This window comes from Xenopus laevis, chromosome 7S, assembly GCF_017654675.1.
Source record: "Xenopus laevis strain J_2021 chromosome 7S, Xenopus_laevis_v10.1, whole genome shotgun sequence".
NCBI lineage: Eukaryota > Metazoa > Chordata > Amphibia > Anura > Pipidae > Xenopus > Xenopus laevis.
Genome location: NC_054384.1, coordinates 79,815,596 through 79,841,911, shown reverse-complemented (window position 1 = coordinate 79,841,911; position 26,316 = coordinate 79,815,596). Strand labels below are relative to the sequence as shown.

Sequence of the window (26,316 nt, the reverse complement as noted above, 5' to 3'; positions counted from 1 at the left end):
TAATTTGCATATGCAAATTAGGGTTCGGATTCGGTTCAGCCAGGCAGAAGGATTCGGCTGAATCCGAATCCTGCTAAAAAAGGCCGAATCCTGAACCGAATCCTGGATTCGGTGCATCCCTAGTTACCATCAAACAGTCTCCAGCAGCTGGCAGTCTACATGGGGCTACCGAACAGACAATCACAGCGCTTATTTGCCAACACCAAGAAAACGTTTTCCTCTTTGCTTTTATGCTTGTGTGGCTCCGAAACATTTTTCACATTTGAATGTTGCTCATAAGGAACCCTTTAGATCAGGGGTTCCCAACCATTATCACCCATGAGCAACATTCAAATGTAAGAAGGGTTGGGGAGCAACATATGCATGAAAATAGTTCCTGAGGATGCCAACGAAGGGCTGTGATTGGCCATTTGGTAGCCCCTATGTGGACTGGCAGCCTACAAGAGGTTCTGTTTGTAGTACAACTGGTTTTAATGTTAGTACAACATTTTTCTCCAAGTCTGTAATTCAAAAATAAGCCCCTGCTTTGAGGCCACTGTGAGCAACATCCAAGGGGTTGGAGAGCAACATGTTGCTCACGAGCTACTGGTTGGGGATCACTGCCTTAGATAATGTAATTTGCAGATGCATATCAATAAAGAGCTCTCGTAATTACCATTCATCATAATTGATTGTTTTATTGTATTCTTCTTATTTTATTCTTCTTTTGCAGAGAAACAATAAAACGAATAGACCAGTCGGAGTTTGAAGGCTTTGAATACATTAACCCATTGTTGCTTTCTTCAGAGGAGACTGTATGAAGGACTGGAATCTCTATGGACAAATCATGCGATTGATCCTGAACTTGTATCCTTAACTACAGTATATGCATGCAAGGCTGGAAACTAATGCAGGGTTGTGAATAAAAGGCCAGTTCTACAAGATTTGCTGCTGCTGAAATTCCATAATGAAGGCAAAGTGTCTCTGGGCTGTAGCTGGCACCCTTTTCTGACACCTCTGGCTATATATAACACAGTAGATCCATTTTCTTGTGCCTGCCTCGTGACGGTTCCGCTGTATCTGCCAATTAATTTAGCTGTTGTGCATAGAGGAACGCTTCATTTTAGGCAATCCGATAAGCAAATTGCTTCCTCTAGAGAAATGTGCTTCAGCCAATGGAACCAGAGGAAGAGTTGGGGGGGCAAGAAAGATACAACAATGAAGCCTTCTCCTCCCGTCCCTAGTATGGCAGTTGTACATCTGATATGTATGGGACACTGTTTTGTTGTTTCTTTGGGGGGGGGGACGCTTAAGATTTATGCAGTTTACAGACTTGATAGAATTGATATAATGGGAATTCTATATAAAATATTTGCACTGGAGAAGGTCCCAGGCACAGAATATATGCGTGGAGAAAGTCAATATTCATCACATTGGAAAGCTCGAGTCTAAATCAGCAATATTGCACTTACTAAAAAAAGATTATGTCACAAATTGGGTTCAGCAAAGGGAATAAGCAACCAAACGAAGTTGTTGGAATGAAAAAAGAAAAAAAAAAACAATTTGCACATGAAATGGCTTTTTGGAAAATCAAGATTTGCGACGTGCCTAATTGTTAGTTTGTAGCGTGCGACGTTGCACTGGTTGTGATCAGCCGCAACTCCGTGTTCCATGCAAACAATATTCAGCCATAGAAGCCCAAACCCCAGAAGATTAACAACAATGCATCTGGAAATGAAGTCTCCCAACAAGCACACGTTCTCTTCAACATATTTCTTTTATACTCTCCAGTATTTCCATATTATAAGCGCCGTTCAGAACGCGGGAGAAGCTGCAGTAACGTAGGCGATTTCCTGGTAACCCCGCCCCTTCCCTTTGTTGTATCTGAGGGGGGCAGGACTGTGAATATACGATCACTGGAGCCATTTCAGTCATGATACGGATGTAAGATACTTTATTTACTACTCTAGTGCACACAAACTGTCCATTCTATGCAGCTTTTAGTCTACAGCAGGGGTCCCCAACCTTTTTTACTCGTGAGCCACATTTAAATGTAAAAAAGAGTTGGAGAGCAACACAAGCATGAAAAAGTCCATGGGGATGTCAAATAAGGGATGTAATTGGCTATTTGGTAGCCCCTATATGGACTGGCAGCCTACAGGAGTATCTGTTTGGCAGTACATCTGGTTTTTATGCAACTAAAACTTGCCTCCAAGCCAGGAATTCAAAAATAAACACCTGCTTTGAGGCCACTAGGAGCAACATCCAAGGGATTGGTGAGCAACATGTTGCTCACGAGCTACTGGTTGGGGACCACTGGTCTACAGGTTGCCCAACAGCCCTTTATCCCGTCCCTTCAACTCGAACGATGACTATATCTTAACATAATTTATACAGAAATAATATTTATTTTCCATGCCTTGGCAGGTACACTGCAATGCAATGTGTATAAATCAGCTGCATGACTGAGTGAAGCTGGAAACCCACAACTCTTACGTTGCGCCAACATCAAACACATCGTGACCCCCTTTATGTAGCCTTAGAGGCTCGCGTTCAGATATCAATGTTTTCCAGGCAAATGGGAGCTACTTGCGGTTGTTTTAGTAATGAAAGCCTCGCTGGTCAAAACATCACAATTTAAGCGTTCACAGTCACAAATTCCCAGATTTGTCAAACTCAAAATGATGTTTCATCTTGTTCAGATCTACCGCCATGCCACAGAGATCAATAGAGAAGTTCATATCTGACATTTTTGGACATGGTCAATCAATTTTTTCTTTGAAAACCAGGATCTTCTGAGTCGTCAAATGCATGAAAAGCAGCAAGTCGCGAGCACCCCCACTCTCATTTTTACCTGTGATTGGAAATTTGTAATTGCAACAGAAATTCATCTCGATTATGCTGAATTACCGCCATGTTTTATCCCAAATAAATAAATGCTCCCGTCAGCATTACTGAAGTATTCTATCATGTTGGCACCTTCTATTCATGGTCATCATGTGCCCGGCGCTGGGGTTTCCATATGGACAAGATCAGGTCAGAGAAGATAGACTGTAGAATATGGCGTCAAAAACGCATTGTATTTTATAGACCCTGGGATTTCTTTGTAGTAATTGCTTAAATGTTGATTTATTACAAGATAGGTTTAGTGAAAGGGTAAATCTGGTTCTGGCCCATAATCTGAGTAAGAGCTCATTTAAATTCATATCATCCAGGATTGGCCAAGCGAGCTATATCTATTGAGAGACCAAACTCTAATGCATCAGGGAGGTAACTATACAGAAGGCCAGTGTGGGGGCCCAGGTAGGGCAAGAGAGGGAGAATAATATGTATATCTGCTCATAATTTAACAAAGACTTGATTTTCTACATTTACTGCATTACAAACGTTCCTGTGTTGCCAAATGGTTCTGTTGCTCATATGCAAAGTGTAAGGGAAAATGTTCTGTTCACAATGAAGGGGAATTTTTTTTATATATATAAAAGTATTTGTTTTATAAAGTCAAGAAAATGAAGGCTGTAAAAAATTGTGTGGTTTTGGGGTCAGAAGTGGGGTTAATATATGAACAATATGGCGTTGGATCTTATTTCCTTGTCTTTTTCTTATTATTTGGAATAGTAAATGAACATTCTAGTGAAATGAATGATTGTAAAACAGTCAAATATGTTCTTGTTGTTTTGTAACTTTCCGATCTTGCTGACCAAGTTAATTGTGCAGAGAATGGTTCTACTAATCCATAACAATTAATATCATTTATATTCTTGCACATTAAAGACTTTACCAAAAAAAAAAAAAAAAATCAGGTTTTTATTTCTGCTGCCTTGCCTTACTTCTTAATGTTTCGCCAATAAGGGATCTTTGTTCTAAAGGTGGCCATACATGGGCAGATTTAAGCTGCTGATATTGGCCCTTTAGACTGATTCGCCAACTTGTCTGCCATGTATGGGGATGTTCCGACGGGTCTCCCCAATTGATATCTGGCCAAGAGTTTGATTTTCCTTTACGATCGAGGACTGCATTGGCTATTTGATGCAGTCCTCATTGCATTGATGCCTATTGCCATCGCTGTAATCCGATCAATTGGCCCAAATTGTGCTATACTCTGCCTGCCCTATTCTCCTTAGGTGTGCCATACACTGCCTGTGTGTGCCATAATCTTTGCCTGTGTTACTCTGCCTGTGTGTGCCATATTCTGTCTGCCCTATGCTCCCTGTGTGTGCCATACTCTGCCTGCCATATGCTCCCTTTGTTTGCCATACTCTGGCTGTGGAACATAAGCCTGGTATTTGTTTTGAGGGTTTGTTATCATTTGAAAATTATTGTTAGGGGACCCCTAAGGTGTTTAATTATGTGCTGGGGGTGCTGTGTTATCCACATGGGAGGAGGCATACGGATTTAAGGGTAGGTCTTAAAGGAACTGTTCAATTTAAAAATAAAAACAGGGAAAATAGGCTGTGCAAAATAAAAACATGTATCTAATATAGATATATAGCCAGAATGTAATGTATAAAGGATGGAGTGACTGGATGTCTAACATAACATAACAGAACACTACTTCCTGCTTTTCAGCTCTCTAACTCTGACTAAAGGTGGCCATAGATGTTGAGATTTTTAAAAGAACCGATCCTCATAGTGAGACCGCGATTTTCTCGGAACGATCGTACGAATTTACCATCAACTAAAAAGACCAATTTGCCAGGAAAACAAAGGGAAGCTGCCTGCTTGGCCCTGCAAACATAGATAGATTGCACTGGGACCGACAAAGATTTTTTGACCTGGCCGATCAATTTCCTGACAGATGTTGGCCGAAAAACCGTAAGATGTTCGATCGTTCGAACGCACGATAATTTCGAAGGATTGGTCGGACTTCCCTAAAATTGGTTGTTCAGCAAGAAGAATCATTGCGTCTATGGGGAGCTTTAGTCAGTGACTATAAAGGAGGCCACATGGTACATTTCTGTTCAGTGAGATTGAAATTGATCCATTCAGATCAGATTCAAAAGCAACAGATATGAACCATGTGGCCCCCATCAAGTCTCTGGTTACTGCCTGGTAACCAATCAGTGGGAACCAAGAGAGCTGAAAAGCAGGAAGTAGTGTTCTGTTCTGTTCCACATCCAGTCACTCCAATATTTTTTATTTTGTATAGTCTATTTACCCAGTTTTTATTTTTCCACTGAACAATTCCTTTAATAAGACAACATTTTTCACATGAGTGATAAGTGATATCCCTGCAGGGAGCACCAACCATTTGGTTTTTTTGGTGTGAGATCACAATTAATGTGGACATGATCTTGTGGTAACATGGGTGTAGTTTGAAAACAGAAAGTGGTCATCATTGGCTTCCATTATCGGCCCTCCACCATATAGGCCAGAAAAATTTCGGCCTTCGGTACCACAGAAGTTGAACAGCACTGGTATAGTGTATGGCCATCCTAATAGCCAGTCTGAGGGTGAAGATGCAACAATCAAATTCTCACCCATTCATAGACAATGCAGAACTTATATGAAAGGGAAAATATACCCTGGTCATATGTAGGCTTTACAAGGACTTTTTCTTAAAAAAAGACTTAGTACAGTTTAATGGCACAAATTATTCTAAACAAGGAGCCTTGTCTATCTGTATATGTGTGTTTAATGCAATTCATTTTAGAATAAGTGGCCTTTTTATCCAGAATTCATGAACTTTACAAAGAAATCATTGGTCAGATATGTGTACTATTGCTTTAAGGCCACACCCTAGCCCAGCAGCACTGCATCAGAATCCAGCCATACAGCATTGTTCCTTTAATTTGGACCAATGAGCCAATAGGACAAGAAGAGAGGAGGAGCTGTGCTGCTCTTATATTCTCATTACCCTCTGAAATATGGATTGTTCTTAAAACTTACAAAGCAGTAAGACCAAAAAAAGAAAGTTCTTTATGTGGGGGTGTAATATATTTATCTGACCAAAATCTGCAAATAAAATATTACTGTTCTGAGTATTGTATTGTGTAAGAATGTTGTTGCCATGATCATACTAGGGCTGTGAACGGTCGTGAATGACAATAATCGTGTTTTTCTGCTATTATTGTAAATAATAACGTATTAAGGGATTACGATCTCAGCCTGGCAATTATAGGCCAGTAAGCTTGACATCTGTGGTGGGCAAATTATTTGAAGGCTTGTTAAGGGATCACATTCAAAATTTTGTCCTAATGAATGGCATTATGAGCAACAATCAGCATGGCTTTATGAAGGATAGGTCATGTCAGACGAATTAGATTGCATTTTATGATGTGGTAAGTAAGATTCTGGACAGTGGGGGGGCAGTAGATGTGATCTATTTGGATTTTGCCAAAGCGTTTGATACTGTGCCCCACAAACGACTGCTTTCTAAACTAAGGTCTGTTGGGCTTAATGAAGTCGTTTGCACGTGGATAGGAAACTGGCTACAGGATCGGGTACAGAGGGTGGTTGTTAATGGGACATTCTCTACTTGGAGTAAGGTTCTTAGTGGGGTCCCCCAGGGCTCAGTATTGGGTCCACTTTTATTTAACTTGTTCATTAATGACTTAGGGGAGGGTGTTGTAAGTAATGTATCAGTGTTTGCAGATGACACAAAATTATCCAGCCCAATTAATTCCATCCAGGATGTGGTATCCTTGCAACAGGATCTTGACAAACTGGCAATCTGGGCAGCTAAGTGGCAAATGAGATTCAATGTTGATAAATGTAAAGTCATGCACCTGGGATGTAAAAATATCCAAGCCACTTATACCCTTAATGGGACTGCACTAGGCAAATCCATTATGGAAAAGGACCTTGGAGTCCTTGTAGATGATAAACTTGGCTGTAGCGAGCAATGCCAGTCAGCAGCATCAAGGGCAAATAAGGTCTTGAGCTGTATTAAAAGGGGCATAGAGTCACGGGAGGAGGGGGTCATTCTTCCACTGTATAGAGCACTTGTAAGGCCCCATCTAGAATATGCCGTACAGTTTTGGTCTCCATCACTCAAACAGGACATTACTGGATTAGAGAGGGTACAGAGAAGGGCAACTAAGCTGGTAAAAGGTATTGAAAATCTTAGCTATGAGGAAAGACTGGCCAAATTGGGGATGTTCACGCTGGAGAAGAGGCGCTTAAGGGGTGATATGATGACTATGTATAAATATATAAGGGGATCATATAATAATCTCTCTAATGCTTTATTTACCAGTAGGTCTTTCCAGCTGACACGAGGTCACCCATTCCGATTAGAAGAAAAGAGGTTCCGCCTAAATATTCGGAAGGGGTTTTTTACAGTGAGAGCTGTGAAGATGTGGAATTCTCTCCCTGAATCAGTTGTACAGGCTGATACATTAGATAGCTTTAAGAAGGGGTTGGATGGCTTTTTAGCAAGTGAGGGAATACAGGGTTATGGGAAATAGCTCATAGTACAAGTTGATCCAGGGACTGGTCCGATTGCCATTTTGGAGTCAGGAAGGAATTTTTCCCCCTCTGAGGCAAATTGGAGAGGCTTCAGATGGGTTTTTTTTGCCTTCCTCTGGATCAACTGGCAGATAGGTAGTTAATAAACAAAAAAAAAAAAAAAAAAAAAAAAGGTTGAACTCGATGGACATGTGTCTTTTTTTCAACCTTACTTACTATGTTACTATGTTACTATGTTACTATGTATTAACTCTTTGGGACACTATAGGGGGTGCACTGAATTAGACGCGACTGGTTCATCAAATACAGGTAAATGTGTATGCTCTTCACCAAACAGTGCACAAATGGGTTGTTCACTTTTGAGTTTGTATGATGTAGAGAGTGATATTCTGAGATAACTTGCAATTGGTTTTTTAGTAATTTAGCTTTTTATTCAGCAGCCCTTCAGCTTGCAATTTCAGCAATCTAGTTGTGAGGGTCCAACTTACTCTAGCAACCATAAATGGATTTGAATAAGAGACTGGAATATAAATAGGAAAGAACCTGAAAAGAAAGATGGGTAATGAGAAGTAGAAGTTACATTAAATATGAAGCCTTACAGAGCATTTATTTTTTAGATGGGGTCAGTGACCCCCATTGTAAGCTGGAAAGAGTCAGAAGAAGGCAGCAAATAGAGAAACTATAAATCCATAATAAAGACCAACTAAAAACTTACTCATAACACACTAAGGGGCCTACTTATTCAATCATTATTTTTCTGGTTTAGTTGTTAAAAGGGGAAAAACTTGAATTCTTAAAAAAAAAAAAACACATTTTTCAAGATTTATTATTGAAGCTGCTAAAAATTTGAATCTGATAATACTCCAGCTAAAATCTCTCAAAATCATGTAGAAGTTAATGGCAGGTGGTCCCTTTAAACAGTTGGAACACCCCTCTTTCCGGATCGCGGGCGAGTGCGGGTTGAGCTCTTTTGACTATTCTCCCCGCCCATGACCTTACAAATGCCGGCTTCCGGGTTAAACTTATATAGACGTGCGCCTGCGCACACCGCCCCTTTTGCGATGTCATGCGGGTCTATGAAAGGAACCCAGAAGTCGGGTGGGTGGGTTCGGCTCAGGAAAATACTGACCCGCACATCACTAGCTGGAACATGTTTTTTACCTTCAGGATTCTTTAGTTTCAGGCTGTTTGCGCTGGTTTTCAAGTGATAATCCAATAAATTTGAATTTTCAGAGCAACAATTCGAAAAATTTGGGGGAAGGAAGTGAAGAAAAAGTTGAGTTTTAGTAAATAGACCTCCCTGAGTTAATTTAAAGATGAACCACCCCTTTAATGAAACTGGCTTCAGATGCAACTCACAGTTTGCCTCTGTGACTATGGACCTAAATGAGCCCTTAAGTTTACACTGAGCTTATGTCCAATCAGACATAGAACTCAGCACTGTGCAATACATACCTTTTCTTAGTAATGTTCCCAAAAACACAATCTAATTTAATGTCCATTTTTGATCTCCATTAACACAAAATCATTTAGTAATTAATTTTTTTGCTGCTAATGCACCATTTATTGACTGTATCTATTGGACCAGTTCTCATGATACAGTACTAAAGTGGGTGATTCCACATCACAGGGTTAAAGGCAGTTGTGAGGAATGGGCTCTATATATTTAGTCCTGGCACAGAAGGAACATCCCCCAAATTTTATATAAAACATCCTGATCATGCATTAGAGCGTTACAATTCAATGCCTACAGTTTTCCTCTGCAATGAAAGGGGCAGAATGATACAGAGTAAGAAGATCAATTGACAGACAACACTATGAAATAGAACATTTAGGTCTGTAGTCTTCTCTGTCTAAACAGATCTTTTGTTGTTACATGTAATATAAGTGAGTGCACTAATCTCATCCACTGTGCAGTTCTCTTGCACCTCATGGAGCAGCAAATATACCGTATGAAGGAACACATACACGCCAGGTTACAGTACTGCCCGTGTTTACTGGGAATAAAGGCTCTAAAGCACTGCAACTTTGGCTCCAAAATGCCATGTTATTCCCAATATACACTGCCGTTGGTGCGACTATCCCATACACGTGCAGTTGTATCAGTTTTCATGAGCACATTAGCTTATTTTAGTGTTTCCTGAACAAGCAGAGCTGTCAAGCTGAAGGCACACGGGTCAGATGTCCACCCAAGAATTTTTATGGTCCCAGTTTGCACATTGTATGACGACCTCAATGGCCCCAAACCTGCAGAAAGACACCCGCTCCTTGTTGCTAGTAGCATTGGCCTAAGCTACTGTAAAGCCAAGAAACTGCTGGAACTAGAGCTCCTGCCAATACAGCCAACGTGGAAAGAGAAAAGAGACTTGATTCTTCTTGTATGAATGAAGGATTTTACCACATCATATCCACCGTTGTTTCAGACAAGCACTGGGCCAGGTGGCTGTCAATATCAAGCTGAGATAACCTGGGTGTTGAAGTTAGAAGATGGGTTTAATGAAAAACATTGACTTAAGTATGCAATGTTGGACTGGGGGCCCGAGTGGGACAGTCCTCCAGGGGCTCCCACACCCCCCGCGTCCCCCAGCCACAAATACAGAGCCCCCAGAACATGCGGCAGTAGCCATATAAATCTTGAGACGGAGCGGATCTGGGCTGGTGGGGCCCACAGGTTTTATCCTGGTGTCCCGCTGTCCCAGTCTGACCCTGTATCTGTTAGGGTAGAACTACACGAGCGTCTTCCAACACGATTCTGGCGGATCCGACGTGGTGCGCCAAAACGCAGGCGTCAAGTCGGATGCGATGGAAAATAAGGTAAGAAATACAAATGTCGGATGCTGTCGCAGCATTCATCCGACACAACGCGACTGTCAGATGCAGACACAGCCGACAGTTGTGTGGTGTCAGATGAACGCTGCAACACCATCTGTATTTCTTACCTTATTTTCCATCACATCCGACTTGACGCCTGCATTTTGGCGCACCACGTTGGATCCGCCAGAATTGCGTTGACGCTCGTGTAGTTCTACCCTAACCCTAAATATCTGTGCTGGCCGTACTGCCACTTTAAAGCCTATTAAGCTCAGAAGGGTTCCCTTGATATAAACGGTGCTAAATACTGAAGGTATTTTCATAAGAATAGTATGTATAAAAGGATATGGCAGGTGGTAGAACCACTCTTATGAAGCTATAAAGAAAGTAATTCTGCATTTAAAAAAGACAAAAAATAAAGTACCTCTTAGAAAACTGCATTAGGCACATGGGGCAGCTCTCCAGCGATCCTGCATTTCCCGATGACGTCTTTGCACTTTCCCTTGGTTCCTGTGACCTAGAAGAGCATGGTCTGATATCTTCCTCCAAGTCCTGCATCACAATGTCATTAGTTTGTATATTTTCCTGATGTCTCTTTTCTGCTCCTTCGGGGGCCTGAGACAAGTGGCTCCTCTCACTTATGGCCAGTTTGGGGGCAGAATGTGTGTGGCCAGTATGTGGCTTGTGCTCTGCACTGTTATTAGGCCTGTGTTTAGCCTGCACTAGTGGCACATTAAAGATGAATCTCTCTTTCACTTGGGCATTTGTTTCCTCAGTCTCAGGTGCAATGACAATATCAGTCGAGAGTTGTGATCCTTTTTGTTCCTCAGCTGAATTTGTTCTCTCGGTGTGTCTCTCCTGCATGGTGTCTCTTTGGTCTGTTATGTGTTGGGGCGAGTCGGTGGGAAATGGAAACCATTCAAATCTTTGCTCCCCAATTTTAAAGATTTCAGGTTCAGCCATGCCGTTTTGTCCCTTATCAGCGACCTGCCCAAAAAGAAACAAAAATAATATGCATTCCAATTAACAAATATCTTTACAAGCCAGTTCCATTTTTTTCAGTCTATCACATATACAATGGAGTAATGACATCCATCTAAGCAGGACCAATTAAACCCTCTGGTGTTTAAAGGAAAACAGCTCATATGTAAAACCCTGCTACATGTAAATAAACCATTTTCATAATAATATACTTTTTAGTAGTATGTGCCATTGGGTAATCATAAATAGAAAATTGCCATTTTAAAAAATAAGGGCCACCTCCTGGGATCGTACGATTCACTGTGCACACAAACATACCAAACAAACATGTAAGGTCACAAGAGCCAATTAACAGACAGAGTTCTGTCTTTTCCTTCCACACTTCTTCCTTTTACAAATACGGCCCCCACACACACGGGCTGATAAAAGCTGCAGACAGACCGTGTGGCCATCCAATGGGTTTAACCGATCGACATCTGGCTGAAAGTCGGGCAGATCTCGATCGGGCAGGTTAAAAAATCCAGTTGGATTGCGGCCTCATCTGTGTGTATATGCCGACCGCCCGTATCGGATGCATTATGATCCGATCGGCCTAGGGCCAACAATCGGATCAGCCTAATATTGCCCATTTCAATATAGGGCATATCTGGGAGAGATCCTCTTGTTTGGCAACATCGACAAACGAGCGGATCTCTACGTCTATGGCCACCTTTAGAGCTGCAGTATTTCTGGTCAGGTGATCTCTAAGGCAGCACACAGACCATCATGAAATGGTGGGTCATGACAAGAGATGTAAAAGGGCAATATTTACTTGAATATATATATATATATATATATATATATATATATATATATATATATATATATATATATATATATATATATATATATATATATACAGGTATGGGACATATTATCCAGAATGCTCGGGACCTGGGGTTTTCCAGATAATGGATCTTTGCGTAACTGAGATCTTCATACCTTAAGTCTACTAGAAAATCATGTAAACATTAAATAAACCCAATAGGCTGGTTTTGCTTCCAGTGAGGATTAATTACATCTTAGTTGGGATCAAGCTACTGTTTTATTACTACAGAGAAAAAGGAAATTATTTTTAAAAAATTTGGATTATTTCATTATAATGGAGTCTAAGGGAGATGGTTATTCTGTAATTCAGAGCTTTCTGGATAATGCGTTTCCGGATAACAGATCCTATACCTGTACCAGTTTAGTAAGATTCTTTAATATGCTACTTAATTTGATATACCGGTAAACTATCTGTTGCTTAAGTGCTCATTTTGGGGGGATAGTTTTCTTCAAGTGTCACTTTCATTCATTTATATATTTTTTTTAACTCAGGCTTTAATTAAAGTTACTCTAAATACCTTGTTACCCCCTTATATATTATCACTCTCACAGAGAAACTTGCGTTAGTGAGAAGTCAATGTCAGAAGAAAGTCCTATTTGCTGTGTTTACAGACAGACAACCCCTGACATATTGCTGCACCAGTACAGACAACAGACCCGGTGTTTATAAATCTTAAAGAAAGAGATACTTGGCTTCTACTTTGTCTCTGCCAATTTCACACCTTATAGGGTTGTGCTTCTGAACGGCTGATGTCTGTCTTCTTTTTATTGGCCCCATGCCCTTGTGGTTAAAGGTTTAGCACACAGTGATCTCTCACGGACTGGGAATGATGGGATGTCTCCCCTGCCCTTTTCCACAGCCCCGTCTGATACTAATAATTAATCCAGCACACGAAGTTTGCTCAAGGGTTATTACCCGTGTTTAATGCCAAGCCAAACAGGTTACAACGTTTCGGGGGCGTACCCCTTCGTCAGGTGACCTGACGAAGGGGTACGCCCCCGAAACGTTGTAACCTGTTTGGCTTGGCATTAAACACGGGTAATAACCCTTGAGCAAACTTCGTGTGCTGGATTAATTATTACGTACCTTTCGTTGGGGGTGCCGTCCTCCTATGATCCATGCACCGTGAACGTTGAAAGAGGGACCAGGTGTGCATCTGCATTTCGTTTGGCTGAAGCCCATCTGATACTAGCCATAGCTACTGGTAGGCCAGGGCACCCAAAGTGGGCTTTAACTACACACCTCGGGGGTTTTGTACTAAAATCTGAAAATTTCTCACTATTTTCTTTAAAAAAAACAAAAAACTCCTGTGCATGTTTTTACAGTATTTAGCAATACATTAATTTCGGATTTGATGCATGAAAACTATTTTTTTTGCATTATCTCCCAAAAACCACACATTATTCAGATCAGGATTTCATCCAATTGTTTAACGGGACATCTGCCATTGACTTCTACATGACCTCGGCAGGTTAGAGATGGAGTACTTTTTTATTCGCACTTTAGCAGCCTCGCACAGTGGAGTAACTAGATATTACTGGGCTTCACAGCAAATTATTTTTTAGGCCCCAAAATGTCTACGGGTTGACCTTTTTACCAATATTTATTGAAATTGTATATGTATTAGGGCCTCATGGGGCCTCTTTACTTGCTGGGCTCCTCTGCTTCCTCTGTAGTTACGCCCCAGGCCTCGGGGTTTAATAAATCACGAAAAATTCGAAATTATGTTTTCCCCTTTAAAATATTGATAAGGAATTATGCTTGTGATTCCAAATGTACCTACATTAATAGGTCCCTGCTCTACCTTTTTAACTGTTTTTATAGAGAATAATTAAATAAATCATAACAGTGGTTCTAGCTGTGGTTTGAAAGGAGGCGTGGCTCCGGAAGGGTTTTTGGCCAGGAAATTGGATGCTTCAGTAAATCTGGTCAGCCCCAAAAGAACAGTAACAGAGCTTTAATGACAGTCATGGCCATCCCATCATGCCACTGCCTATAAAGTATAGGAACACACAAGGGAACATGCTTATTTAATGCTGCATGTAGATCCGGCAGGCGTAAGGATACCCTGTTCTGGTTCCATGGATTTTTGGCCTATCAGCATATACTTTTCTTTTCCAAGAAAAATAGTCCACATGAGCAAATAAGCTTTGTTTTACCCCAAGAAATGATGTTTCCCACCCAGCAGACAGGAGACAATGCTTAGGGAGTAAAAACAAAATGTAACTATAGAAACGGGGAAAATATAACAGTCATTAGACTCCAGCTCCAAAATCTTCCCATTGCAATGTAGCGGTTATGCAGCTGGTGTGCATTTAATATCCTATAAAATTATTATTTAACTACTGTATTTTGGAAGAGCTCTTCCCTAGGATCGACCATACGCAGAAAGGCAGCCTCCTGGCTTTTCTCAAATGTTCCATTAGGACTTCCCAGGCAGAATTCCATCAAAAGGCTGCACCGTCTGACCGTAGAGCGACTACTGAAAAGCTTATTGCAGACACATTAAATCTTACCTGAGACACAGCCATCATTAGTGCTGTCAGAACTCTGCAACGTGCTGTGCTTAATGCCACAATAGGGCAATGGACTGCACAGCATTTCTAGCTCCGAAAATATCACACAAGAGATCTGCAGTTTACTCCGATAATAATGTCACATTCCAGGCCCCCCTTGCATAATATTGCAAGTAACTTATCACATGTGAGTCAAGCCCCCTGTATCCCCAGGCCCTTCCACAGCTGCAGGGTCTGCTTCCTCCGTAGTTATGTAGCTAACATTTAGGGCTGATAGATCTGCAATTTACTAATATACAGGTATAGGATCCCTTATCAGGAAACCCGATATCCGGAAAGCACCGAATTACGGAATGGCTGTCTCCCATAGACTCCATTTTATCCAAATAATCTAAATTTTTAAAAATGATTTCCTTTTTCTCTGTAATAATAAAACAGTAGCTTGTACTTGATCCCAACTAAGATATAATTAATCCTTATCGGAAGCCAAATCAGTTTATTTAATGTTTACATGATTTGCTAGTCGACTTAATGTATGAAGATCCAACTTACGGATCTGTTATCTGGAAAACCCCAGGTCCCGAGCATTCTGCATAACAGGTCCCATAACTGTACTGATTTAGGAAGCATAGCTTAAAGGGACAGTGAAAAGTTCCAGGTTTAAGAAGAGTATGTCACTATGCCTATATTAACGTGTTTAGCACTAACCACCTCCATTTCCTCTGCAGCTGCCTGTTAAATTTTATTATGTGCATTTTCTTTTGTCATTTTGCTCAATTAAGGCGTTAAAAGCCTATCTGGATTGTTGTTCCTTACTGGGCTTTCTGTTATCTTGATGCAATTGATCTTAGGTGGTCCATGGCTCTTGGATGCTCGCTACCTGTTTAGGGTTAAACAGTATTCTTTTATATATTGGTGCACCACTTCAGCACCAGGCAAGCTTATTCATTACCTAGTAACTAACCTTTGCCAGACCGTTTGCTTCAAGCAGAGTGAGTGAAATCAGGCTGGAGGGGGGACCACTTCTGATTTCCTGAAGAAGAGTTTTCTACTCTGAAACATTGTGCACTGCCTTCTAAATAAATATGGCGCCTGCCCTGTCTGCGTGGTCCCAAGTTCCTTCTTCTTAAGAGTGCACATTTCTCCTTCTGCCTGTGAGCCTCAGTATCATGGTGACTGGGTCATGGGCGAGTAGTCTCTTGACCACTTGGCCGTCCAATTGCATTTTTGCTATTTTCATGAGCATTTTTATAGGGTGCACATTAAATGATATTGGATTTGGAATGTATGTACTGTACCTTACTATCAAAGGCTGGCAGGCAAGGCACTCCATCCCAGCCCACATTCTGCAGATCTGTAAAAGCCGCATTCAGAACCTCCTTCCATGTTTGCTCGGTAGCTGTTAAATTGATATCAGAAAGCCAGGAACCACCAGTAATCTTCCTTCTGGATACAGGAAAAGAGCAGAGACATCGAAAAAGAAAAGAGTAAAAATCAGGTACTGGGGCAAGTTCAGCCAAATGCCCCCATATTAACATTGCAGGGATTGTAAGGAAATTCCAAACAAAAGGAATGAAAAATATCAGTATTGTGAAGACTCCGCACTGAAGCAGATTTTTACAAAATATATTTATTTTATTTAAACACACGTGAAAGACACTGGAAATGAATTGTATTGTGATTGAATATATACAATTGTTTCACCTTTTTTTGTCTTTAACGTGTCCTTATTGCCAAAAAATATATTTCCTTTTCTCTATAGTAATAAAACAATACCTTGTACTTGATTCTAACTAACACCCCTTATCTGGAAACCAACAGGTCCTGAGCATTCAGGGATAACAGATCCCATACCTGTATGAGGAATAGTAAAGGTAAACCAACCCTTTAGGGGGAAGACACACAGAGCTACAAAATAGACAATAGCGTTTTATAAAAAGAAATTCTCTGTATTGTCTTTGGAAGGGAATTTTTTGGCATTTTGTAGTCACAACAAGTAGCTAGTAGCTCCGTGTGTCTTCACCCTTAGGGTAAGGTCACACCTGGAGATTCAGGAAGATTTAGTCGCCCGTCGACTAAGCGCCTCTTCTTTGGGGCGACTAATCTCCCTGAACTGCTTCCCCCTGTCTTCCGCCTGCTATAATGTATAAACCCCTGCGGCATGGCACTCGCGGCGCTTCGTTTTCCGAAGTCGCCCGAAAACTGTCGTTTTTTCATTGTAGCAGGTGGAAGACAGGGGGAAGCAGTTTGGGGAGATTAGTCGCCCCAAAGAAGAGGCACTTAGTCGCAGAGCGCCTAAATCTCCCTGAATCTCCAGGTGTGACATTGCCCTTAAACCTGTGGTAGTCAGCTAGAGAGAACAGCATTCCTGGTGGACAATTAACAATATTAACAATGTAATATATAGGGATGCACCGAATCCACTATTTTGGATACGGCTGAACCCCCAAATCCTTTGAGAAAGATTGGCCGTTTACCGGACTGAATCCTAATTTGCATATAAGGGGAAAACAGTTTTTACTTCCTTGTTTTATGACAAAAAGTCACACAATTTCCCTCCCAGCCCCTAATTTGAATATGCAAATTAGGAATCGGATTCGGTTCAGCCGGGGCAAAAGGATTTGGTGCATCCCATACAATATACATACGCATTTGAAAGATTCCCGCTGGCTCTTGCAACTTCAGTTACAACTCCCTGCAGCCCCTAAACAGAAAATAACATACCCCTTATGTATACACGTGCCTTCTTCACACAACAAATCCAATATATTTGGGTGTGTGCATTAGTGATTAAAGAAAATATACTATTAATTAAAATTCAAATCCCATCCCCCCCATTGGTACCCAAACCCATACAAATGTGGATTACTGTATAGAAACTGATATCAATAAATGATCAAGTGCAAAATGCTGCAGCCTCTAAAAACAACAGACCCCTTGAATTCTGTCCATAAATAATTCCAATCCCCACTAACAGCCCCACAGATGAAGTTATACCAAATATGAAGAAGAGCATCTACCAAGTGCTCCAGTGAGCAAGTCACGTGTGAGTAAGACATCTCACAACTGGTCCAATGGAACACAGCTCCCTCTTGCAGAACAGAAGCACCCGGGCATATTTATATAGGTCAATTAGTGTTTCTGTGTAGGAATGCAATGTTTATGAAATGCAATGGGGGGGGGGGAGAGATTCAAGAATATACTGCAAAGCACATTAGTACAGAGCATGGCAGGAAATAATCAGGATCCCTCGGCCGCTATACACACAACAAGCATGTCTTGGGGTTTCCTAGGAAAAGCTGTGTTTCTTTTTATTTCAAATACACAGTCAGTTGACAGCTGTCTTCAGACATCATTTGACCTCCTTCACACACCACTGATCTGGGTCAGCTTTCCTGCTTTCCTGCATGCATTCTGCCCTTCCTGGAACTGACACAGCTTTTCATATCAAGCCATGCACTTCCTCACCTTTCATTCTCTTTTAGCCTCTTAAAGGGGCACCCACATCTGTGTCGGTCACAGCAAATGAACATAAAATAATGTAAAAAACCATACACAATTTTTTTTTTAAAAAAAATTTAATTTTACCATCATTTTTGTTTTATATTTTATATAAAATAAATAAATCTGATAAATATAGTTTGATCGTTTCTTGGAAGTGAAATCTATGGAGATCAGGATTTGCTATACAGAGTTTTCTTATTTGGCAGTAAGCCACACAGACATCTAATGGCATATCTGAGTTAATAACGGATGTCGTTATTCAAAATTGACCTACGTAAAATAACTGGTGCAGGTTGTGCGTGTTAGGACTGGGTGCAGGTTAAGGTTTTGCGGGTAAGGGTTAGTTGCAGGTTAAGGCTATGCGGGTTAGGGTCGTTGTACGTTAAGCTTTTGCAGATTGGGTTTGGGTGCAGGTTAAGGTTTTGCAGGATAGGACCAGTTGCAAGTTAAGGTTTTGCGGGTTAGGGTCAGGTCAAGGTTTTGTGGGTTAGGGTCAAGTGCAGGTCAGGGTATTGTGGGTTAGGGTCAGGTGCAGGTCAAGGTTTTGTGGGTTAGGGTCATGTGCAGGTCAGTGTTGTGTGGGTTAGGGGCATGTGCAGGTCAGTGTATTTGTGGGTAAGGGTCAGGTTCAGGTCAAGGTTTTGTGGGTTAGGATTAGTTGCAGGATAAGGTTTTGTGGGTTAGGGTCAGTTGAATGTTAAGGTTTTGTGGGTTAGGGTCAGTTGAATGTTAAGGTTTTGTGGGTTAGGGTCAGGTGCAGGTCAGTGTTGTGTGGGTTAGGGACATGCGCAGGTCAGAGTATTGTGGGTAAGGGTCAGGTCAAAGTTTTATGGTTTAGGGTCAGTTGTAGGTCAAGTTTTGTGGGTTAGGGTCAGTTGCAGGTTAAGGTTTTGTGGGTTAGGGTCAGATCAAGGTTTAGTGGGTTAGGGTCAGTTGCAGGTTAGGGTTTCGTGGGTTAGGGTCAGGTCAAGGTTTTGCTGGTTAGAGTTAGGTTCAGGTTAAGGCTATGTGGGTTAAGGTCGGTGTAGGTTAAGGTTTTGCGGTTTAGGGTCAGATGGAGGTTAAGGTTTTGCAGGTTTTGTCTTCTACACAAATACACTAAAAGGGGTGGTTCACCTTTAAGTTAACTTTTAGTATGTTACATGAATGGCTAATTCTAAGCCACTTTACAATTGGTCTTCATTGTTTATTTATTTTTTTATAGTTTTTCAATTATTTGCCTTTTTTTGTCTGACACTTCCCAGCTTTCAAAAGGGGGTCATTTGGACCCTAGCAACCACATTGCTGAAACCGCAAACTGGAGAGCTGCTGAAAAAAAATCGAAATAACTCAAAAAGAAGAAATAAGAATATCACTCTGTACATCATACTAAAAATTAACTCAAAGGTGAACAACCCCTTTAATCCCAGAAGTAGCAAGTGTAAGGGTATATGTAGCCTGCTATCTTGCGAAGAAATGCCTTTTGCTTTTGTCATGCCTGTTCCTGTAGGAATTATAACTACCTGCTCAACTTTTCTGTTTCCATCTGTACATGGGGCCCATTTGAATATTCTCTGTTCTGTGCAGAAAAAGCTCATATCAGATGATCTTTTGGCCGATCTGTGTGGTTATTCCATAAGAAATATACAGTATCAGTAACAAATCAATGGCAATCCCAGGTGCTCTTATGACCACACTTTCTCCTAAGAAAATCACTGCACTGGAAACAGCTCATGTGCTGCGGAGTCCAACGCCTGCCAGTGTTTCATTAGGACATGTCAGTGAATAGATCATATTAATAAAGTACTTCATGGCCTCTACTAACCCCTGGCCCTCTATTATTATCCCTCAAAAATGACTCTACACAAAGTAACTGCAACAACACGAGTTGTTAAATCATTACACAAATAACTTGGGAGTCTCCAAGAGTCAATAAATCAGCAATTCCAACAGAGACACCACAAATAAACATGAGATTAGTCAATGCATATTCCTTGGCCCATAATGTAATCACTCATTTTTTGCAAGCGGATATATATATATATATATATATATATATATATATTTTATTTTTTTTTATTTATTTTATATATATATATACCTTCAATTTCTTTGAAAATGGAATGTGCATTGATCAGCCCCCCCATGACTCCACCAAACAGTCTTTGCCAGATCAATCTCAGATCCATTGTTTTGCAATATTAAAGGGAAAGTTCATCTTTAAGTTAACTTTTAGTATGTTATAGAATAGCTAATGGAGGGGGGTTCACTGACCCTTTCTAAAAAACAAATGTTTTGTAAAGCTACAAATAATAGAAAAATGAGTAGTAAAAAGTAGCAATAACAATTAAGGCCCACTCCTATTCCTATTCCAGTCTCTTAATTAAATCAATGCATGGTTGCTAAGGTAATTTGGACCCTAGTAACTAGGGATGCACCGAATCGACGATTTGGTTTGGGATTCGGCCTTCTTCAGCAGGATTCGGATTCGGCTGAATCTTTCTGCCCGGTCGAACCGAATCCAAATTATGGGACGGGGAGGGAAATCTTGTGACTTTTTGTCACAAAATAAGGAAGTAAAAATATTTTCCCCTTCCCATCCCTAATTTGCATATGCAAATTAGGGTTTGGATTCGGCTTGGTATTCAAAATAGTGGATTCGGTGCATCCCTACTAGTAACCAGATGAAATTGCAAACTGGAGAACTGCTGAAAAAAAAAGCTAAATAACTCAAAAACTACAAATAATAAAAAAATGAAAACAAACTGCAAATTGTTTCAGAACATTACTCGCTACATCATATTGAAATTTAATTTAAAGGTGAACAACCTCTTTAACAATATATTCCTTAGAGAAAAAGCTTGTACACTAATTTTTTCCAGAAAGATACTTGGAAGTCAAGTCATTATCCTGGAAATGGCATATAAGGGATCATTTATGCCGCAAGTGCAGTAAGCAAAGTGCAATTTCAAGCATGGTTTCCCATAATTCAGTGTGGCAGAATTCAAGCACTGTTATGGTAAAAAGGGGGAGTTGCGACTGAAGTGGAGGAATCAAAAGCTAAGGAATTGTGCTCAAGATTTTCAGTAAATCGGATGCAATCGTGCTGTTTTCCAAGTTTGGTTGGGGTTATTTCCAGCGTATGGAGCAAGAGTGACACATGCACCTGATTCTTTAGCTGCAATCAGGCAGGTTTCTATCATAAACATTCCCCAATGTTAAAAGACCCTTTAGATTCTTACAATAATCATCTGGGCCTTTTTTTCTCCCAATCTGTAGGACCAAGCGACTGTATTGAATTGTATAGCTCTGCATTCGATCTTAGCTTGTTGCATGAAAGTTGCTTGTGTGCTGCAGGCCTCATTAGTTTGAAATGGTGAGAAAAATTAGTGCTTTGTGCACTCGTTCTGTAGAACGGCTTGCTCTATATGACATGTCCCACTGAGGGAAATTATTAACAATTATTATCATAACAAAGATCTGTAAGAAACTAGTCTGAATGGTGGCAGACAGCCTGTAAGGTATCTATGTCTAACCAAAGATAAAATGCGCAGCCCATCAGGTGAATGAGATAAACCATATTTTTAATTATAATCTTGTTTCATGGTCATTTTTACCGATATGAATTTCAGTTACTGCCTTGGCTGAAGTAAACAGCCTTTTTTTTTCACAGATTAACTTAATACCTTGAAACCAGTAGAAAATATTTGGTACATTTTTTCCTGGGCTGTTGTCACTTTCTCTATATTATATGACTGCATGAAAGCATAATACATTCAGGCGGGTATGACCTGCAGAGCTGCCATTTAACTATATATTTACCAATGATGCTAATTTGTTGTGAATTTCACATGAGAAATCATGCCAGTCTACCCTTGTGTAGGATATACTTGCGCTACTAACCATATTAGCCAAAGCAAGTTATTTGTGGGTTTGGACATTACGCAAAGAGTAATATTACCAGAAAAAAATTACAGGTACACTGCTATAAAATCCAGCTAGAAGGACTGTTATGTTTCATTGGGTTTTTTCAAACAAAACTGTCAGTTTTTTGCATTTTTGCATGACTACCAGGCAGCCCTGTACTTACTGCCTGGTAGTCATCTGCGGGCACATTCTTTGCAGGTTACAGGCAGGATAAACCCTGCCCTCAGTCCACCTCATCAGCTCATAGCCCAATTAATGACCCCCACACTAGTGGCCTGCTACCCCAGTCTGGATTATACCTATAAATGGCCAAACAACCGCCGACCCTGTATTAAAGTTATCACCCTGAGCCAAACGGACCGATATTGTATGAGGGGCCATGAGCCAAGACTCATACAAATTAACAAAACTATTGTTTTCTCACTAACAAATTCAGCAGAGAAAGAATCTTATGCCCCACTGTTGATGTGGCTTTCACCCTTCTGGACCAACACATATCTATACTAACTATACACACCTCAAAAGCTCCGTTTTTCCCTGCATTTTTATGAAAAGTAAAATGTGACCATTAAAGTTTAGTTACATTGTCACTGCAGGCAAAAAGAAGGTTAAAACCACAGCTATAGGACACATTGTTTCCATTTCAAACACAGTTTGATGTTGCTGTCAGACACGCTTCATTCATAAGAAGCAAAAGAAAATCTTCTCCATGTTTCTTAGATACTTTGCTTTCCCTGCTGCAGATGCTATATTTGCGTGTGCTATCTGCAATACAGTTTTTTTTTTTTAAAGAAACATCATGTATTGAATGTAAAACAAACCAGACTGTATGACAAGCAATGTCTAAGAATAAAGGGCAAGACGTATTCTATAAATAACATGACTCAGAAGGGAATGCTACTCACACAGATGATGCTGCAGGAGGGTGACGGCTGATCTCTGATGCCTGTGGCTCCTGTGCTGCACTGCCCTTCCTCCTCTTCAGCTTCAGTTTAGCAGCCCTGTCCTCAGACATCACACCCAGCCTACAAAGAGAAAAACATGACCTAAAATAACAAAAATACTGCATTGGGCAATGCACACCTCATAAATCTAAATTATGAATGGCTGCACTTCTGTAGGCAGCACACAGCACAGGTCACATGGTACATCACAATGTCCAAACTACAGCCTGCAACTCCCAGCACCCCACTCCCCCCATTGTATTCACTGCATTCATTTACAACTGAGAACTTTAAACCATGGTGCACTAACAAAGCATGTTTCCAACTAAAAGTTTTAGGGCCAACATGCTGGGACTTCTATCTCAGCCAAAAGTCATTTCAAAAGTAGCCCAAAATTGCCCAATATGCCCTCTCAAGCATCATTGACCATGTACAGTGGCCATGCACAGGCCCGGATTTGTGGGGAGGCCACAAAGACCTGGGCCTAGGGCAGCAAAATATTAGGGGCAGCATGCCACCCAACCACTTTCCCGGGAGCACAACTGTCCAGAGCTCTGGTCCAGACACCCATGTATGCTTTTGGGGGGGGGGTATGCCGGCGGGTTCTAGGACCGTGCCGCCTCGGGGCGAAATCCGGTGCTGCCAATGCACCAGTTTAACCCGCCACTAAAACATTCTACATCCACCGGATTTTTTGTAACACACGGAGCATCAGGAACTGGCTATAAAATATCACTTTTAATAGTCCATTTTAAAAACGTTCCAGCATTATTGATACAGCAAGGAAAACTACGCTTTACGCATTTTGTGGCATCTCGCCACTTTCTCAGAAGCGATCGCCAGTTCCTGATACTCCGTGTGTAACAAAATTTCACGCTAATTGATTTCCTGTGGGGGACAGGCTACACGTGCAGCACGGATAGGAGTGTTTGATTTGGAGGTATGATGCTCCCGATTGTTCTACGTTACATCTACTGGATGACTGATGTGCCCAGTGTATACTGTAGTTTTACTTCAACATTCGCTACCAGCCCCCCAAATTACAATGAAACTACATGATCCTGCATTCACCTGGCCATTGTATTACCAAATATTGGGCCAAAAAACAAAGGTTTCATAAAAAAATCCAGGTATCCAAGTAACTGCATTAACCCCAGACATGTCAGTAAGATCATAGCATACCTCTCAACATTTGAAAAACTTCAAGATGGACATAGCTGTATAACTGCTGCACATAGCACAGAGGCAACATTTTAGGACTAGCCCACCCTCAAAATATCATGCCCAATTAACAAAAACACACCCCTGGACACACTGTTCCCCCAAGCAGCTTGTGACAGGCGTAGTTGTAGCCCCAACCAACTGTGCTCCCCATGCTCTCGGTCTTCAGACTGGTGCACTATGTCACAAATTGTTTCAGATTATTACAATAATGCCAGGTATTATATGTATATGGGTGTGTTCAAGTTGCACTACAACCCCAAGGGGCACATTTACTATTAATTAACCCTCGATTTTCGACCGTTGAAGTAAAAGCCTTCGACTTCGAATATCGAAGTCGAAGGACTTACCGCATTTCCTTCGTTGGAACGATCGAAGGAAAAATCGTTCGATCGACCGATTAAATCCTTTGAATCGAAGGATTTTAATCCATCGATCGAACGATTTTCCTTCGATCAAAAAAAGCTAGGAAAGCCTATGGGGACCTTCCCTATAGGCTAACATTGGTGCTCGGTAGGCTCTAGGTGGCGAAGTAGGTGGTCCAAGTTTTTTTTTAAAGAGACAGTACTTCGACTATCGAATGGTCGAATAGTCGAACGATTTTTAGTTCGAATCGGTCGATTCGAAGTCGTAGTTGAAGATCGAAGTAGCCAAAAAAATACTTCGAAATTCAAAGTATTTTTTATTCCAATCCTTCACTCGAGCTAAATGTGCTCCTTAGAGTTATATATTAAAGGGAGCTCCACGTGGGGGAAAACAATAGAATTTAAATAAAAATTAAAAAAGCCCCCTATCAAAACTATTTTTAGCTGACAGGAGCCCTTTAAAGATCAGCTACAAAAACACATGCCAGCACCAAGATCACATTAAAAGGTACTAGTACACTTCTATTGCAGCTCGAAGCAGGTAGCATTGCTCACATTCCGGAACTGAGAGGAGCTGAACAGGAAATTCTTTCTGCACCGCCCTGTTGCATGCTGGGTATTGTAGTTTTATATCAATACTAGGAGTAGGCTAAAGGATAGCGGGGAAAACTACATCGCCCAGCATTCACTGGGAACTGGATTCACAGAGTCCGGCCAGGAGCTTTTAGAGAAATACATTTACCAAAGGCGGATTTTTTTCCCAATAATGATACCCCACCAGAAAAATCTCTGGAAATGATAAAAACGTTCTTCCTTACTGCTTGGTGCTGCTGCTACTTGAGCAAGGCGAGCCGGAGCTTCAGACAGCCCTGTGGGCACAAGTAACTCTGTCAAATGTTTCTCGAGTCGAGGACTTCTGGTGGGAACGACGGCTCTGATTGGTGGAAGATTGAACTCTGAACCCAATCCATTTTAGCCAATCAGAGCGCTGTTCGCGGCAACTTCTAGTCAGAGGTGCTTAAGAAAGATGTGAGTTGGTGAGAGGAGCGTACAGCCTCTCGTTGTGCCTGTGGGAAACCTGCCCTCGTTCTGCTGACAGTGGGGTCAATGTCGAGTCTCCCTCCTGTCCTGGCTGGTTTTAAAGGGGAAAACTTTCTCTTCTGAATATAATAGAGCAACAGAATCAGGTTTTTACATAGGTAAAGTAGTGTGGACTCCCTGACCTGGTTCCCCTCCATCCAGAACCACCTTCTGTCCATTTTGAAAATAAATAATTTACACAGGCAAATTCGGGGAGGTTAGTCGTCAGGCGACAAGTCACCTCTTCTTCGAGGCGACTAATCTCCCTGAACCAGGTCCGGACTGAGAATTAAAATAGGCCCTGGCATTTCAGGTACACAGAGGCCCAAACAGCCTCCACCAGCCCACTAAATACTGACTTTCTATAGCATCTTATAGCAGCCCCTCTGACATTTGCCAGAACCCACAGATTGCCAGTCCGGGCCTGCCCTGAACTGCCTACCCGTCGGCTAAAATGTAAATTGCCGGTGGGATGGCAATGTTCCCACCTTTCACTTAAAGGGCATGTAAAGTCTAAAATAGAATAAGGCTAGAAATGCTGTATTTTGTATACTAAATATAAACATGAACTTACTGCACCACAAGCCTAATCAAACAAATAATTTATGCTTTCAAAGTTGGCCACAGGGGGTCACCATCTTGTAACTTTGTTAAACATTTTTGCAAGATTAAAGGTGGCCATACACGGGCCGATAAAAGCTGCCGACAGACCGAGTTGGCAGCTTATTGGC

General features: G+C 41.2%; 2 protein-coding genes across 15 annotated transcripts in view; one reads left to right on the top strand and one right to left on the bottom strand.

Moving 5' to 3' along the window:
• Positions 1-1,549, top strand: part of prkcz.S (protein kinase C zeta S homeolog) — a 133,464-nt gene extending 131,915 nt beyond the window's left edge. For all 8 annotated transcript variants that reach the window (XM_018227862.2, XM_018227866.2, XM_018227860.2 and 5 more), the window contains one exon: positions 713-1,549. In XM_018227862.2, the coding sequence (XP_018083351.1) occupies positions 713-800 (88 nt within the window). In that variant the 3' untranslated portion in view covers positions 801-1,549. The remainder of the gene's footprint in view (positions 1-712) is intronic.
• Positions 1,550-8,194: 6,645 nt separating this feature from the next.
• Positions 8,195-25,478, bottom strand: LOC108697634. 7 transcript variants are annotated; one of them, XM_041571425.1, is made up of 7 exons: positions 25,324-25,478; positions 22,881-23,000; positions 19,572-19,668; positions 17,214-17,269; positions 15,864-16,011; positions 10,625-11,187; positions 8,195-9,856 (listed from the first exon to the last, which is right to left on the bottom strand). In XM_041571425.1, exons 2-7 carry the CDS (start codon positions 22,988-22,990, stop codon positions 9,784-9,786), a joined length of 1,047 nt encoding a protein of 348 aa, XP_041427359.1. In that variant the 5' UTR covers positions 22,991-23,000; positions 25,324-25,478; the 3' UTR covers positions 8,195-9,783. The 7 variants fall into 7 exon arrangements, with proteins under 7 accessions (XP_041427359.1, XP_041427360.1, XP_041427358.1 ...); XM_041571426.1 differs by having other exon boundaries at positions 22,881-23,021; positions 25,324-25,463; XM_041571424.1 differs by lacking the exon at positions 25,324-25,478 and adding an exon at positions 25,061-25,131.
• Between the last annotated feature and the right edge of the window lie 838 nt (positions 25,479-26,316).

Coding starts and splice junctions, on each gene's coding strand:
- LOC108697634 (XM_041571424.1), bottom strand. CDS start 25,116: ATGCAACAGGGCGGTGCAGAAAGAATTTCCTGTTCAGCTCCTCTCAGT. Junction 17,270..19,571: donor GAAACAGAAAAGTTGAGCAG/GTAGTTATAATT, acceptor TTTTCTGTTTAG/GGGCTGCAGGGAGTTGTAAC. Junction 9,857..10,624: donor CTAATGCAGTTTTCTAAGAG/GTACTTTATTTT, acceptor TTCAACACCCAG/GTTATCTCAGCTTGATATTG.